Source organism: Fonsecaea nubica (assembly GCF_001646965.1).
Source record: "Fonsecaea nubica strain CBS 269.64 chromosome Unknown Scaff2, whole genome shotgun sequence".
Taxonomy (NCBI): Eukaryota; Fungi; Ascomycota; class Eurotiomycetes; order Chaetothyriales; family Herpotrichiellaceae; genus Fonsecaea; species Fonsecaea nubica.
Genome location: NW_019173675.1, coordinates 564,571 through 581,458, shown reverse-complemented (window position 1 = coordinate 581,458; position 16,888 = coordinate 564,571). Strand labels below are relative to the sequence as shown.

At 54.0% G+C, this 16,888-nt stretch overlaps 6 protein-coding genes across 6 annotated transcripts; 2 read left to right on the top strand and 4 right to left on the bottom strand.

Annotated features, from left to right (window-relative positions):
- Positions 1–1,752: 1,752 nt before the first annotated feature.
- Positions 1,753–6,190, bottom strand: AYO20_00632 (hypothetical protein; the record flags this gene model as incomplete). Its single annotated transcript, XM_022638941.1, has 3 exons — positions 1,753–4,602; positions 4,650–4,990; positions 5,056–6,190. The coding sequence occupies 3 exons, from the start codon at positions 6,188–6,190 to the stop codon at positions 1,753–1,755; spliced, it is 4,326 nt and encodes a 1,441-aa protein (XP_022505224.1).
- Positions 6,191–6,658: 468 nt separating this feature from the next.
- On the top strand, positions 6,659–8,467 carry AYO20_00631 (hypothetical protein; the record flags this gene model as incomplete). Its single annotated transcript, XM_022638940.1, has 1 exon — positions 6,659–8,467. The coding sequence occupies one exon, from the start codon at positions 6,659–6,661 to the stop codon at positions 8,465–8,467; it is 1,809 nt and encodes a 602-aa protein (XP_022505223.1).
- Positions 8,468–8,710: 243 nt separating this feature from the next.
- Positions 8,711–9,871, bottom strand: AYO20_00630 (hypothetical protein; the record flags this gene model as incomplete). Its single annotated transcript, XM_022638939.1, has 4 exons — positions 8,711–8,973; positions 9,045–9,391; positions 9,478–9,672; positions 9,756–9,871. The coding sequence occupies 4 exons, from the start codon at positions 9,869–9,871 to the stop codon at positions 8,711–8,713; spliced, it is 921 nt and encodes a 306-aa protein (XP_022505222.1).
- Positions 9,872–11,538: 1,667 nt separating this feature from the next.
- On the bottom strand, positions 11,539–12,645 carry AYO20_00629 (hypothetical protein; the record flags this gene model as incomplete). The annotated part of the gene is made up of 2 exons (XM_022638938.1): positions 11,539–12,309; positions 12,418–12,645. 2 exons carry the CDS (start codon positions 12,643–12,645, stop codon positions 11,539–11,541), a joined length of 999 nt encoding a protein of 332 aa, XP_022505221.1.
- A 950-nt stretch (positions 12,646–13,595) lies between these two features.
- On the top strand, positions 13,596–15,415 carry AYO20_00628 (hypothetical protein; the record flags this gene model as incomplete). The annotated part of the gene is made up of 2 exons (XM_022638937.1): positions 13,596–13,945; positions 13,999–15,415. The coding sequence occupies 2 exons, from the start codon at positions 13,596–13,598 to the stop codon at positions 15,413–15,415; spliced, it is 1,767 nt and encodes a 588-aa protein (XP_022505220.1).
- Positions 15,416–15,694: 279 nt separating this feature from the next.
- Positions 15,695–16,846, bottom strand: AYO20_00627 (hypothetical protein; the record flags this gene model as incomplete). The annotated part of the gene is made up of 1 exon (XM_022638936.1): positions 15,695–16,846. The coding sequence occupies one exon, from the start codon at positions 16,844–16,846 to the stop codon at positions 15,695–15,697; it is 1,152 nt and encodes a 383-aa protein (XP_022505219.1).
- Positions 16,847–16,888: the final 42 nt, after the last annotated feature.

Here is a 16,888-nt window from a genome sequence, read left to right as displayed (position 1 = left end):
AGGAAGTGCCTGATCGTTGGACAGTGGTGTACACATGGATTGCCAGCTTGACATGTTCGTAGCAGGTACATCGGTTGGAGGATGAATCATACTTTGGTGGTCCAGATTGACTGGCGTCAGATTATTCACACCATAGAAGATGTCGCTCGTTGGAGCCTCTGGCATGTTGAGAAGAGCCTGTGACGGAGATATTGTTGGCATATGTTGCCAGGAGTGTTCGGATACCGGACAAGAGTGTGGTGGAAACCCTGAAGATGATGATGGATGGGCGAAAGAAGCAGAGACCTCTGGTGGCTGTGGCCATGTAGATACTTGACACGGCCAGGGCGGAGGAGTAGTAGCAGGGTCGATATAAAGAGGTTGCTGCAGCGTTGGTGTCCATGAGGTGCTAGATTCACCCGTCTCTTGACATGATTCTGCGGGCGTCCCAGTTTTGACATGACCTGCGAGCTCAGTGATTAGAACCAGAAGTGCTGTTACTGTCACTGTAGTGAGCCATAGCTCCACGTACCAATCAACCTCTGGACACGCAGAATGTTCTCAGGGGTGCCGTCTTCTCCCAATATATCAAGCGCTTCCATGACCTCCACTTTGACCACGACGCACGGGTAGCCCAGACGGACACAATTGGCACATCTGCGCAAAGGGTCCCCAACCGCAGGCCTACATCTGGCCTTTCGTTTCCGGCAGTGTCCTGGCTAAATGAGCGAGTTGTCCACATTCATCACCATCATCCCAACCCCGGAAATCTTTGCACCCGTACTCACCGCACGCGACAGATGCCCGGTAGTAGCCCAGCTTGTCCCCTTTCGACCGCGCCCGTGAGAAGTAGCCACAGTGAGACATGATAATTTTGCAAGCCTTGAAAATGAACGACTGCGTGTGGCTCTTTTTTGGTTGTGTATGTATACCGGTAATTGCCGACGTTGGAGTTGATCAGAGAGATTCTCTGGACGTACAACCAAAGATGAAATGTCCAGGGCCCTTATCACTAGAGAAACCCCGCATGCTCGACGCGGATGCCTAGTCTGGATAAGCCTGTGTTGGGTAAGGAACCCCAGACGACACTCGCGGTGAGCAGCGTACAGTTCTGGAATGGGCGGCCATGGCGGCTAAACGTTGGGCGTCTTCTCCTCCTCTTCTACCGAGGCCAGATAAGTGCTCGATAGTCACCGACCAGCAAGGCAGTCAAACCTTCACGGCCAAACGCCGTTTCTCCACATGGTGCCGGATAACTAGACATCTTGCCGCCAAGTTGGTTGCTGTACTGCGAGACACATGATGGCCTGTCACATCCTCTTTCTCGCGCTGCGCTTAGCTCTGCGATCTGGATGTCCTTTCCGCTAGAAGATGTTCGCTCCAAGCTGGTGGTGTTGAGTTGGTGGAGACTGCGTAGGGAGCGCTGACCCAATTCGGTAAGATTCCCGACCAATGATAGGCCGATCAGATATGGATCTGGACAGGCCGTTGGACTATTCCGGAAATAGCCTGGTCATATCAAGTAATATATATTTTGGCATGTCCTGGAGATGGACTCCTTCTCGTTTCTGTGAAACAACTATGTCAAAAGGACGAGTCAGGTAGGAGGGATATGTTGGGAAGCTGCGCCATGTGAAATCCCTGGAGACGCATGGCCATAGAAACATTTTCCGCTCCGGCGTGGATCGAGTTCCTTCCCAAAAGAAAAATGAAGCAAACTATCAGCGTTCTGAGGACGTGTCTCTTTCGCAAAGATGAGAGAAATGTGTCTGTCTACGACTTGGACACACTCCTACCACCCGGCCCCTCTCCAACCATGGCCGTCAAGTCCGGCACGACAGGCAGAAACACATGGTCCCCGACATCCATACTGGCCACATTCGGCATGCGCTCCCCGAGAACCCTAGCGGCCTGCGCGCCTGTAAGGACCATAATGACCTCCCCGTCCGCACTTCGATGCAGGTGCTCTGACTCGCCGCCAAACAAGCTATCGTACATGGCCGCCGGGGTGGTCGACAAGTCCAGCCGGTTCAGGATGTGCATCGTCCAGCTGTCCTCGCTTTCTCGACACACAAAGGCGCCGATGCTGTTGTACTTGGCGCCGTTGTCCTTGAGGAGACTGCGGATTTGCCCAAAGTCCGAATAGTGCTTCTCGACCCTTTCCTGCCATTTGGAATGCTCGGGTGTGATGCCCGTCGCAGCGAGGACGTCCTCTGCCCCAAGAGACTGGACGAGCGCAATGTCGAGTGGGGTCTCGCCTTTGCCGTTGAGCACGTTCCAATTCAGAGGCCCCTCGGCTTCTCTGGCGATATATCGGAGTGCGTCCAAGTTGCCGCTCTCTACCGCTATATGAAGCGCAGTGGTGCCGTCTTTGGTGTCCGAGGTCAGTCGCTCTAGATGGTCGCTTTCCGGCCAGAGACCGACAATTGCGTCCAGCACGGGCAAGGCAGTTCGTCCCCGTTGCGCGTGTGATGGTTCGAGGTAGAAGACTGCCGCGTGCAGCGCGGTCAAACTCGAGCCTTCTTCTTCTCCTTCGAGGACGTTCTCAAAGAGTTCATCGCTTCCGTCTGGCACCAGAGATAGGAGGAAGAGAGTCTGGGCTTCGCTGGCCTTGTAAATCTTGCTATCACGAATCAGCCGTCCTAGTAGAGTCGACTTGCCTCTGTCCTTTTCGTCTCGACGACAGATGAGATCGTTTGGCGATTTGTAGAGTTCTCGAGCACGGTGAAAGTAGCCGCCCAATACTGCCGACTCGAACAGGCTGATCTTCTCGCCAGCATCCGACTTTTCAGGAAGTATCTCCCCTTTGGGTACGCCTACTGGCTCTGCAGACTTGAAAGTCCATTCTTGTCGGCCATCACGGCCAGGGCGAATGGCGATTGACACCCGGATCCCGCCCTGCGATCGAGGTACCGCGGCAGGCCCGTATTGATCTGGTCCAATGAGGAGGCTCTCCTTCTGATCACGGACGAGTTCCAAGCTGATCCGGGATGTTGGCGTGGATTTGAACTTCTGATCGAGCTTGATGAAGTAGTCAACCACTTCGGCGGGCTTGTGACCCTGGATCGAGGCTTTGAACTTGAACCCCTCATGTTCTGGGTGGTTTTGGAGTGTAGCCTCTAGCAGTGGGACGAGCTGATGGACGGTCGCACGGTCTTCAAAGTCGATGGCCCGCTGCATGATCTTGGCCAGCTCCTGGATCGGAGGCTGAAGCTGGCCACGAATCACAGCCCACAGTCGCCTCATCAGGAAAGGCTGCCCGAGATGGCAACTCGCGTCGAAGCTATACCGACTGTAAAGTCCCATGCGGTGCTCGCAGGTCTTGCTGTTCTTGCTTCCTCGCGTGTAGAGAAACTCTACTGTGTCGACACAGTGTTGAACATGCTCTTTGCCGTGGAGGCAGAGCCTCTGCCAGATGCCTGATGCCGAGTAGTCCAGCGCACACCATATGGGCAGAACCCAGAAGAACGGCTCATCGTAACGGATGACACTGCTGAGTTCCTCGTACCGTCTGTCGTCCGGAAGCAGTGCTCGCAGAACTTGTATCATGTGAAGTCGTGCTGCGTAATGTACCGGGCTGTAGAGACGGCCACCGCGGGCGATGAGAAGCTGCCTGTCAAGCTTGGTCATTGTCTCCATCTGGTCAAATGGGTCGGCCCCAAGCCGAACAAGGCCCTGGACGGCGGTGACGCTACCTGCCACCACAGCAGACAAGAGCGGCGTTGCATAAAAAACAGCATCCTGCAGGTCGATGCATCCAGGCCGGCTCCGCGACAGCCAGCACCGCGCCTCGATATCGGCGCCAGCATCTTTCAATTTTTCTGCAACTTCGCTGACCTTCTCGTCGGGGAACATGGACAGTAGGTGAAGGGCCGTCGTCCCATCTGCCTGCAAGGGCACCTTGACGTCCGCACCGGCGGCAATGCAGAGCATCACCGCTTCCACATTTCCAGCGTAGCACGCCTCCAGCAGCAGCGTCCGGCCCTTGACCATCGGTTCGTTCAACGGCTTTCCCAGAGATGGCAGGGCCTGTTTCAGCATCTCGTTCTTACCGAACAAAATGGCATGCTGGCAAAACATCCAATGTTCAGACGATCCAAGCTCCAGCGCGCCAAAGACTTTCATAATATCCGCCCCGTCTTCCATGAGCAGGCCGAGAATGAGGCTGGACCATGTGTTGCGGTAAAAAACCCTGCTCATTCGCACCGCGTCCTCGTACTTGGCCCCATCGAGCTTTCGAAGACGCTGCTTTGCCAGGCTCTCGCCCTCTTCTTTCCCACGTACTATCAAGTCCTGGAGCCACTCGATCTCGGTGTCTCGGTTGAGGTCCTCGAGTTGGAGCTCGAGGCCTTCTACAATCATCCCGACGGAAGCTCGTGCCAGTGAATGACCCAACTGCGCGGCTTGCAACAATAAATCCGTCGCCTTTCGGAGGTCTTCGTCGCGTGCAAGGGGGCTGATTTGGTGTCTACCCACGGTCAAGCCCGCGAACTCGTAGGCTGCTGTTGCCCGACGAGAGTCATCTTGGGATTTCTTGTCCGACGCAACTGTTTCAAGTTCTTGTAAGACGGCGGAGAATACCCTCGAGGGCAGGTTTCGAAGCCTCTTGAACGATGTGACATGCTGGGGTGGTTAGCGAGAAAGGAGCACATGTGTGATAGCAGACATACCGAGATCACAGCCTCATGGGTGTAAGTTCGTAAAACTTGCTCGTCTGACTGGCGCAGACGTGCCATAGACTCTAGTCTGTTGAAAAAGCTGGCGTTCTCTAAGGTGTCGTCTATCCCTTGCTGCGAGGAAGAGCCTTCGGCATCGCTCGGGTCTGGAAGAAGTTCCTGTTCGTCCGGAAAAGATCTTTCTGATGCGCTATCTGAGAGAGACTCTCTTCGATTCCCTTCACTTGTGCCGGTGGGATCAGCCACAGCATTGTCTGTGACCCTCCACATATCAGACTCGGCTTCCCTCATCGTCATCTCAATAGCGTCATCTATCTCCGAGGCAGGGTCAATCGCTACAAGAGTTCAGTCATCGTCCACGCGTTGTAAGTGGGTAAGACGTAGGAGGATGAACACTTACTTGGATTCGCAATGACATTCTCCTCCAGCGAGGTTAGCGAAGACAAGTTCCGAGTCTTCTCACGGAGCTCCATGGCGACTACCAGGTGCAGCAAGAGCCTCAGAATCTTGAGAATGTCCAATGCGCCGGATGTGCACTCTACAAAGGGCGCCTGTGTTGAAAGTGCATAGATCAGCGTGATTCGTTTCAAATGCATGGTGTGTTCTGTCTCGCCGGCAGGCATTGTATTCTCGGCCATCACAGCAAAGTCGGCCATAGCATCGCCGAGGTCGCCGCTGGTCTTTAACTCATCGAGATGACGACCTCCGGAGCCAGTCTTGGTCAAATGTTCAAGGATATCAGGTCTGATCCTCGTGATCAGGACCGCAAGGATTAGCCCAAAAGCATACACGTCGGACCGCACAAGCTGCTGAGCGGTGCATTCTCGAGTAGCCCATGGGCTTTGCCAGAGCTCGGTCCCAGGTGCAATGGGATAAGTCGAGCCGCGAGGGAGATCGCTCAGCAAGACCGATGAACTAAAGTCTGACAGCTTTGCTACTGGCTTTCCGTGGCGGTCCAAGCAAAGCAGAATGTTTGCTGGTTTCATGTCGCAATGCACGACTCCTACGTCATGGAGAGCCCGCAGACCTTCCGCAACCCCTATGGCGAGTGCGAGCTGTTCTACCAACGTGGCCGGGTCATCACGCAGGAAGGATTCGAGATCGCCAAGTTCGGCGTACTCGAGCACAAAGACTGGTAGAATTCGCTCTTTCGTGGCATTGGTGACTTCCCACGCCAGACCCAATAGCTCAATGATGTTTGCATGCTTCCGTATCGAGTCGCTCCTTAAGACCGCAAGTTCTGTGGCCATAGAACGCATGTCAAGAGCGGCTTTGGGGCTGCGAATGATGTACTTGTTGCGTCCCAAATAGAGGAGCGGGTCGGAGTTGAGGTTTCGCGAGTCCACGCACCGGCGCAGACGATTGGGAGGCACAGCGATGGCATTGAAACTGCCACCAAAACCCAAGGCCTCTTCTTGAGGAAATGATGTTTTCTCAATGCAGATTTGGGAAAGCAGTTCCTCCTCCGCACTGGGATTGTCGGGCATCCCGGCGATGCTGGCTGTCAACAGGGCGAGAAGGTCGTAGCTGGCCATCTTGTTTGTCGCCGTGTTAAAATCCACGGTGCAGACGGAGACAACAATGATTTGAGCCGATTTAAATATCAAGAGAGTTCCAGAGAGTTAAAATGTTGTGTTCCAAGAGGGAATGCTATGAGAACCGCCACTCCAGGCGTGACCATGACCGTCATTAACCGCAGGAGCACAGTCGACATGTCGCCGAGACTGGAACAAGGACGCATGGAACTTTTGTAGAGGATGCTATTTGTCGGTCAAGACTTTTTCTCGTGTTGATGAGGGCGCAGCCCAACGCTGCAGGACCCTGCGTGGTCTGGACACGAGGCAACCAAGCACTGCCCCGGCTGGGCAAGTATTTGGCCTTCGCAGCATGTGCTCCAAAAGCAGTCTCCTGCCCACTTCCACATGCGAGTTCCCATCTTCTCGGCTGAGGCTCGAAGGGAACTTGTTTGTCAATCGACCAGTTACTCTTCGTGAACCGGGACCATGGATCCTTTCAGCATTATTGGAGCAATTGGTTTTGCATTTCAAGTCGTCGAGATAACAATCGATGCAGTCGACTACTGGAAGAGAACCAACGATGTGGGAGACGACATCATCATGATAGTGGCACGTCTTGACATGATTCGGGCGCGGATCAAGTCGTGGTCAGTCGACTGGGGCATGCGTGAGCAACGACACCTGGAGCATCCCAAGTTCCGCGAATACGGCCACTTGGCTCTTCACTATCTTGTCATCATTCAGCGCCGTCTGGTGCGCTTCGAAGACTTTGAGACAAGGTATACCGGCCTCTTCGGAGCTGCTCGAACGCGGAGCACGGGCTCGGTCTCGCGGATCGCAGCTGTGGCAGCCTTTGAGCAGACGGCAACGAACGAAGGCCATGTCATTAGTGGCGCAGAGCTCGTCACGCAGTTGAAGAAAGACGTAACCGCATTGAATCACGGCAACGTGCTCGAGCGCTGGAGATGGGCTCGCAGAGACAAGCGAGGCCAGATGATGGTCGAACAGATCGACACGCTGGTCAAAGATCTGGAGGACTTCTTCCCACCTCCACGCAGCGATGCAGCCGGTGCTATCGTCTTCAACCGCGGCCTCTCTTCCAGCAATATTGACAGCCTTCAAGCCCTCCCGAAGCTTGAGGAAATGCAAGAAGGAGATGACAACCCCGACATGCGCGACGTCTCGACCTTGGCATCCTTGAAGATCATCGCCGCTAACCTCGGTCAGCGAGCCGCAAAGGCCAAAGAACAGACACTTCGATGGAGGTCCATCACTACCGAAGACGGCAAGGCACTCTCGCTTGAGCCGTGCGTAGGCGGCCGGGGGATAGCGAAATGGAAACAGACGTCTCGAGGAGACGCCGAGACAGTCCTGGTAGAATGGAAAATTGTGCCCATGTCACTGCCACTGGACCAGAAAACAAAGCTCGATGCGCGTATCTACGATCTCGGCAAGATGCTGCAAGCGGCAGGCAAGCCCACCAAGATGCTCACACTCGACTGTCTTGGGATCGCCGAGAAGCCGGTGTCCGACTCAAGCGATGCCCAGTACGGCCTTGTCTTTCGCGTGCCGCCCAATCACCGACCTACCTCCCTGTACGAGCATCTTGTTACTCCTGGAACAGAGCCCAGTTGCTTCTCTCACCGTTTTGCCCTCGCACGCGCCCTCGCCAAAGCTGTGCTGTACCTCCATTTGGCCTCGTGGCTACACAAGGGCATACGCAGTGCCAGTGTACTCTTCTTCACCAGCCTGTCAGACAACGTGGTGGATATAGCTGCTCCACGCCTTGCTGGGTTCGAGTACAGTCGTCTCGACGAGCCTAGCGCACTGACAGAGAGCACAACAGACTTTGGCGACCACAATCTATACCGTCATCCACAGCACCGCGGGTTACCAGTGTCAGACGACCAGGAAACGAACAACCAGCCGAGTAAGAAGCGTAACTCCTTCAACTACAAAGCCGACCTGTACAGCCTGGGCGTCGTGCTGCTCGAGGTTGGACTGTGGCTCACGGCGGCGAAAGTCGTGGCGAAGGACAAGGATGCTAACCACAGTGCCGGCGGTGACGCCGACCAGGGGGATAGAAAATATGGTGATGAGGAGGAGGATGAAGTTCGCAATGTGTTCGTGCGACAGATTCCCACGTTGAGGCGGACGATGGGCCCAATTTATGCAGATGTAGTCGAGAGGTGTCTGACTGGGGATTTTAAGCCCAATGACGACGAGGCACTGGCAACTGTGTCGGAGGCTTTTTATGTCAATGGTGTGCAGCCTCTGGACAGGTGTGTAGTGTAGGCATGGTGAGTCTTTGGGGCGGTCAGACGAAAATGCGGTTTGTTTCTGTACCAAAATGCAGCTTTTTGAAATTTGCTGGATAGGCGCGGAGGAATATAATTCCGGCGAGATAAATCTGTCACAGGCACTCAACCACCAACCAGCAAGTTAAAATGGTCTGCAGCACTATCTATCGCCCTTTCTGCTATTGAATTCCAGGACAGATTTACCCCGTCCGTGGCTCAACGACCTGCTAATCCAAAATTAGGCATCTGGGCCGTTTGGCTTGAAGACCACTTTATTGACCTCTGCCCGCTCGAACCGGCGCAACGCATCGACACAGGATTCATCCAAGCTCGGCAGCACGAGATCGATGAAACCCATCTTCTCGATTGTGTCTTTATTACGGATCAGGGCCTGCAAAGCCTCATTGAACACGTACCTTGCCGGACAGCGGCCGAACTGGATGTGAACGTTCTTGTTGTAACAATCTGCAGCCGTGAATGGGAGCTCGGCATTGTGGACCCCTATCGGCAGTGTCAAGAAACAGTTTGAGCAGTTAAAAGGATGTGAGGCAGTAAGATTGACAAGCACATACCTACAGAGCTGATCTTGCCGCCGGGACAGATGACATCGTAGGCCGTCTTGAGGGCGGGACTGAGACCGACCACTTCGATGACTGCATGAGCGCCATTACCGTCTGTTAGTGCCATCACCTCCTTGACCACGTCCGTCGTCTTGAAGTTGAGCGGGATGCATCCCAGGTCTTGGGCACGTTGCAGGCGATTCGTGACCGAGTCGATAGCGATAATCCGGGCGGGTTTGTACTCGAGGGCGCTGACGATGGCGCACAGCGCAACAGGACCACAGCCGATGACCACCACAGTCATATCCTTCCACTGGTCGCTTGGAGTTTCTCGGAATGCGTTTCTCGCCCCATTGAATCTGTCACCTATCAGCCAGACATACCAATTGTCTCGCCCCCGCAAAGAGAAGGAAGAGAAATGTCAAGGGAGGGATCCTCTGCATACCCCGTGGGAAAGATATCCGTCATCAAGATCAACAGTTCCCCAAGGTCTCCCTCCTGTGGAGTGTGAAACAAGGTCGAATCCGCCAACGGAACCCTGAAATACTGGGCTTGTGATCCGTCCAAGGCGACCGACCCAAACGACTTGCATTTTGCACAGCGGCCCGTGATGCCTCTCTTGCAATGGAAACACTCGCCACTGGAAGAATCAGATTCAAGAGTTTCGGGGGAATTCAGGCAACCAGTGTCTCCGAGAAATTACAACAGGAGGAAGATACGCACCAGCTGATGGTAAAGGGCGCAATCACCCGGTCACCCTTTTTAAAGTTCTTCACCTCGCCGCCCACCTCGTGGACGATGCCCATGCCTTCATGTCCACAGATATACCCCGGCTGCATATTGATCTTTGAGTGTCCTCGATATCGGTGCAACTCGCTTCACCGACAACCCAACCAGTCAGCCATCAGTCTGCGCGCGCACTTGGTAACACAATCCACGAGTATGAGAAGAGGGAGGACATTACCTCCCACACAAAGCTGCCGAGGTAGTCTTGACCACCACGTCCGTAGGATCTACCGGACGAGGAACTGTCCCGCAAAATCAGTAACATGATTTCACCGCGTCGACGGGTCGGATGATAAACAGACTCGGTCGGTCTTCCAATCTCACATCATATGGGCCGTGGAAGACCAAGGCCTTCATTGTCTCCGTAGAACCCATTTGTGACCTAGAGGAGTGGTTGTGGTTGTGGTGGGGGGAAGTGGTCGATGACGGCACGACGAGGCTGCAACCCCCTTTTTGGCGGGGTGAACGCTAGGTATGTAATTACCGAGTACTCGCTAAGTATACTTCTAGCCAGTCGGCAACCGAATAACAGGGCAAATATCTTCTCTAAACGCTGCTCTTCTGATAATCACCTCAATTAATCACATGAAATTAATCCCCCCTCTCCGTCTCTTATTAGTGATGACCTGCGGCGGTCGGTTGTTTCTCCTCCTCTCAATAATCAACCACATCCATACTTTACTCCATCCCTCGTTACTCCATATCATCCCCATAATCCCCATGACTTGTTGGGGGAGCACGAGCCCACGGAGCCTCCCACCTCCCTCGGCAAATCTGTCTGCGGGGAAACAACCAACATACCGAGTACAGGAAATGGAGGGATCATAAAGGGACCGGGGACAACGCCGGACACGCTTCAGATTCAAAGGTAACCTTACAGGTACCGAGTACTTCTAGCTGTGGTGGTTCATGATGTGTGAAGTATATGTACTTGGTGTGTACGTATGGTGGTTCGACGACGTCGAGGAGGGTTTGATTTGCGGAGTATCTACCTATTTCAGTAGTTCCTAGTACCTAGTCCCTAGCACGAATTATTGTAGTCGAGTGTCTTGCTGTATCGTCTCGGACTGCGCCGCCAACGGATTCAGGATTCAGGATTCAAGGACACCACAGAGGGGACAATTGCAGTGGCGTGCCCGGTTGTAGTGGCCTTGGGCTGTTGGACGTATCGACCAGACCAGACCAGAGTAGAGTATCAGCGTACAACAAACGAGGCGAGAAGAAAGGAACAAGAGTCTTCTAGCTTTTAGTCTTTGCCGTGGATCTAAAGACTGTCGTCCATACGTTCGCGAATCTAGATTGGCAGACTGGAGAGAGCGACAAGCTTTTGGGTCTGAGAGGGGGGGGGGCGGCACATGGGCAAATTCCAATAAAGGTCGATCCTGGAGTGGGTGGGCTTTCTACAGGGCCTGATGATCAGTCCATCAATGTTCAGCTACAAGCTAACCCGGTTCCCAGTTACCAGTTCAATCCCCTGAGGGCCGTTGACATGGAGAGGGTCTACTTTGTGAACCATTCAATCTCCCGTGGCGATGTTATACCCTGGAGATTCATGGCGACATGTAGATCCATAGTCGATTTCTATACACGACAGTCGTATATCCACCATGTCCAGCGCGTATCTCGATATATATCACATAACAAGTTCGAGGGGCATCTCTTTACCCTAGGCATCTATACCTCTAACCCTCGCCAACCTCCCCAGCAAACTGCCCCGTCATCACTTCCCCCCCTCTGGAAACTTATCCTGCCACTTCTCATCGCCCCCCAAGTATCGAAAAACGACTTTCGTATCCAACCCAGCACAGCGGGGATCCTTGCTCGCGTCGTCAAACGCGTCCAGGACAGCCTGCCCGATACACAGCTTGGCGCCGACGCGGTCGCACGCGTCGAGGGCCAACGCCATGTCCTTGCGGGTATACTCGATGCGAAACCCGGGGGCGTAGTCATGCGAGGCGGGAGAATTGGGCGTCAGGCCCGGCACGGGGTTCGCGTTCTGGGCGTTGATGTTGCCGCCGGTGGCGGTCTTGAGGATCTCCTGCAGCGTGCGCGGGTCCATGCCGGACTTGATGGCCAGGTTGAACGTCTCGGCGTTGAGCAGCGTGATCGACGAGCTGAGGTAGTTGTTGCACAGCTTGGCCGTCAGGCCCAGCGAGGGGCCGCCGCACGCGTAGATGTTCTTGCCCATCAGGGCCATGAGCGTCTTGAGCAGCGGGAAGTGAGGGTCCGATGCCGTACAGCCGACCATGAACGTGATGACGCCGCGTTTCGCGCCCGCCGTGCCGCCCGACACGGGCGCGTCGAAGAAGTGTGCCTTCGGGTGTCGTGTCCGGGTCTGTGCGCCGACCTCGAGCGACGTGGCCGTGTCAATGGTGCTGCTGTCGATGAGGATCTTGTCCGAGAGGTCTTTGGCGGCCAACACGCCGTTTTCTGGGTCTAGGAAGACAGCCCGGACGTGTTTGCCCTCGGGCACTATCGACAAGAGCAGATCCTATATCCCCCCCACCCAAAGCCATTCAGTCAGTTGGCTGGCTGGCTGGTTCCGTGGCTAACTGACTGGCCGAAGCCTGTCTGAAGGGGTGACAACGAAAATACATACACTCTTCTCCGCGACCTCTCTCGAACTGCCGCAGGCATCCAACTGGGCCACCGCGCCCGACTCGTTCAAGCCCATCTCTATCGATCGCGGGTTGACATCGTAGAAATGCACCGTCGATGTTGCGGGCAATTTACTAACCAAGTTGGAAAACATGGGGAAGCCCATATTCCCTAGGCCGATGAAGCCAATGTTGGCGGGCAACTGGGGATCTGACGACGACGAGGCCATGATCTACAATATTTGGATTGGTCTGGTGGTGGTGGTGGTGTTGTTGTAGTTCGCTTGTCTGTTGTATATCCGAGACCTGGCAAAGGCGATACTGTAGTACGAACCACCAACTCACCAAATATAAATATGTAGTTATACCGATGGAGTGCCCGCTCAGTGATGTTTGGACGCCCCATCCCCATTGGCCTACAGAGACGTGTCGCTGTGGACAATGTTAAAGTTACGCATCCTCGGGTTACGACAAGCTCGGGATCGCCCACCCCCTTCTCCGAGGCGTCAACTGTATCCAAACAACCCAAAGTACAAGTGAAAGGTACATTTGTTCTGGTGGGAGGCGGGCCCGCCGGGCGAACCCGGGAATGTTATCCAGGCAAAAGGGCATGGGCAGCTCCTATAATCGGAGTATCTGGTTCGCCCAATCAAACGAGGATCGAGTCACCGAAGTACACCAAGAGGTAATTAACCACCGCAGTCTGTCTGGGTACAACCTCCATGCCATCTCATCCTATAACAATATCGAAGAAATGTCCAACCATGTCATGACTTCGCAACCGTCAGTCGCAGATGCCTAGTTCCCGATTCAAAGGTCTCCGACAAGAAACTGGTAAGACTTGTGCGAGTAAAAAGGCCTCCGAGTGTCAAAAAAAGGAGAAAGCCTCCGGCTGGTAGAGCAAAAAGCCTCCGAGTCCATCAACTGCGCTCGTGGTGCGTAGCAGTAGCAGGAGTAGCAGTAACAATGGTAGCACCATACTTAAGATCTCTGCTAGAAAATTCCTTTGTGTTTCTCTTCAAAGTCTCTAGTCACCTTGTATTCCTCAAGATTGGTGTTGGGAACGCGAACTACTTCCTCCAGACCGGCATACCAAATTCGTGAAGATCCCACCTCGACCGGCCCAGGCGCCTCCTTTTGTCGAAAGCGGTAGAAAGCCCTGAGCCTGAAAAGGAAAAGAATGAGTGCGTTGGAGGAGGACGGTTCACACAAGGAGTCGAGTCAGAGTGTGGAAATGACCCTCCCTGCCGACAAGGCTGTACTCCATGCCACCCCCAAGATAGACGACGACGCAGGAGGCAAACAGACAGAGACAAAACCACCCAACGATCCTCAGACCTCGACCAAGCCCTCCAAAACTGGACAAAAGAAAGGACTGCGTTTCTGGATGATTATCGTGGCACTCAGCTTCACAAGTCTGTTGATCGCCATGGAAGGAACCATCACATCCACAGCCCTGCCCTCTATCATCGCGGATCTAGGTGGTGGCGATTTGTACATCTGGGCCGCCAACGGATACTTCCTTACCATGTAAGTTCAAACGTCGCATCAACGTGGCATTGCCAATGCTAATGTGCCCACAGGACCGCATTGCAGCCCCTTTACGGCCAGCTGGCCAATGCCTTTGGTCGTCGATGGCCAACAATCGGTGCAACAGCGGCGTTTGTCCTAGGCAGTGGTATATGTGGAGGGGCCAACAATATGGCGACGCTCATCGCCGGCCGTGTGATCCAGGGAGTCGGCGCAGGTGGCATCAGCGTCCTCGTCGAGATGATTATTTGCGACTTGGTTCCTTTGCGACAACGAGGCAACTACATTGCCATCATCGTCGGCCTGATCTCTCTCGGAACGGCGCTCGGGCCTTTCTTTGGTGGTCTCATCGTCGACCATGCCACCTGGCGATGGGTCTTTTACCTCAATCTTCCCGTTGGCGGTGTCGCGTTAGCACTGCTTCTGGCCTTTTTGAAGGTGACGTGGAACAAAAACACCAGGCTGGCCACCCAGCTGACGTCGATTGACTGGCCGGGCAACGCCATCTTCATCGCGTCCATCTGCGCCATCCTCCTCGCGCTGTCCTGGGCTGGCGCTCTATACCCCTGGTCATCATACCATGTTATTGTTCCCCTTGTCACCGGCCTTGTCGGTCTTGCACTCTTTCTCGTATTTGAAGGAACACGACTCGCTCCTCAGCCAACCATGCCGCTGCATCTCATGTCGAATCGCACTTCGGCCATCGCCTATATTCTCACTTTGCTGCACAGCATAGTCTTCATATGGACGCTTTACTTTCTTCCCGTATACTTTCAGGGCGTCCTTGGCTCCTCGCCAACCTACTCTGGAGTACAACTTCTGCCCAGCATACTGGTTATCGTACCATTTGCTGCAATGGGAGGGGTGGCCATGTCCAAATTCGGCCGATACCGACCCATCCACTATGCAGGTTTCGCATTGGTAGTGCTGAGCTTCGGCCTCTTCAGCCTCCTCGACCAACACTCGTCCACAGGCACATGGGTTGGTTATCAAGTGATATTCTCTGCTGGAGCCGGCCTCATCATCTCGACCTTGCTCCCCACAGTGATGGCGCCTCTCTCAGAAAGCGACACGGCACTTGCAACATCAACTTGGGCGTTCGTGCGTAGTTTCGGCATGACATGGGGTACTGCAATTCCTGCCGCGATATTGAACAATCGGTTCGACGAGCTTGCGACCACAGTCATCGCAGATCCTGTCGTCAGACGACAACTCATTAATGGTCAGGCGTACAGCCATGCCACCGCTGCCTTTCTCGACACACTATCAGCTCCCACTCGCGAACAATTCATCGAGGTATTGAACGGAAGCCTCCGCCGCACATGGCAGGTTAGCATTGGCTTCGCAGCACTGGGATTCTTGCTCCCGTTTTTTGAGAAAGAGATACCTCTCCGTCAGGAACTTGAAACCGAATTTGGCATGGAGAAAGAGGAGAACAAAGACAGTGCCTCGAAAGAGGGTAGTGCTTGAAAGTAGTCTGACCTCGAGACGCTGCAGCCCGAGGTTGTTGGGAAAGTATTGTACAACCTGCACGTATCTTCCCCAGGCTCGCATGATAGGACGGTGACAAAAGTGAGTCCAGATTTCCTCTGAAATGGCACAGTTCCAATGAGAGGATGCAGCTTGATCGGCTTGCGAGACTTCGGTGAAGTTTTCTCGTAGAATTTCCTCAAGAAATAATAGTATTTCTGATATTCCTGCCAAGATTTTCCCCAAGATTCGTTCAAGATATTCAACGATACTTAGTATCTATGTAGATAGCATGCCTTGAAGATCTCTGAGGTGCGATCTGAGCGACTTCAGCGTTGAAGTGCCCGAAGTACCGGGCCTTCCTGCCGTCTGCGTCATAGCAACGTGTAGAAGTTGAGATATGCCCGGAGTAGTGCTCAGCAAGCCCTCCGAATCCGCAGCCCGTTCCGACAGGCCGAACTCTTCAGCGAGGCCCAACAGGCGCTCTAGACGGTCGAAATGATGCTCAATGACTTGGACGATGATCTTGGCGTACAGTTGCGCCTTCATGGAGGGCAGTCCGGCGACCTGGAACTCCGGCAAGTCCTGTAAATAAGTATTCATATCGCCCAGCTTCGACATGGCGTCTATGACGCGCTTAAAGACCGTGTTGTAGAGCTCCAGCAAGAGGAGGTAGCTTGAAAGAAGCATTAGCACGACTGGGACGCTCAGCGAGCTCAGCCTTGTCGATGGTGACTGAGATTGTGACCTTGGGGCAGGAAGGGATGTCTTCCTTTGCCAGGAGTCCGAATCGTAGATAGTAGGGTTCGAGATTGCAGATCCGACGGTAGACGTCTTTTGCAGTGATGACAACGGAGCCAGACTTTCCAGAATCGAAACGAATCGAGAGGTGCTCTGCAGCAGCTCCGCCATAGGATTGCCTTCAACTTGGTGAAGCTTTTCGAGACAATGATGCGCTGCGTTCACAGGCCCCCAGACGTATGCGTCGATGTTGGATACCTGTCTAGCGAAATCTGCATTTAATCTCGATAGGGCGGTGACTGTATCTGCAGGCTCGAGCAGGTCCGGTGATGGTCCTGGGATGTAATTTTCGAGTACATTCGACAGCTCAAAATTTGGCTGTGGACGATCGGGAACTTGCGTCAACGGTGCCAGAGCGCGAAGGGTATCGTGATCCTCCATCTGCAGATCAAAAGTATACCCTGATCCTGAATTGGCGTCGAACGACAAGTTTGGTGTTTGATTTTCAAAGGACGGACTAGTCACATAGGATGAATCTTGGAGATAGTCCACGTACGGGTCATGACTCTGACTCTGACTCTGCGGCGTCCACAAATTTGGGGCTGCTTGCAGACTCTTTGTAGTCGACGATAGACGTGGAGAAGTAGTAGATTCGGTGTCCAGTGCTTCGGATGCCGTGCTTCGTGCCATGATAGATTTGGTCCTTCTTCCAGCTGGTTCTGTTATTCGAGG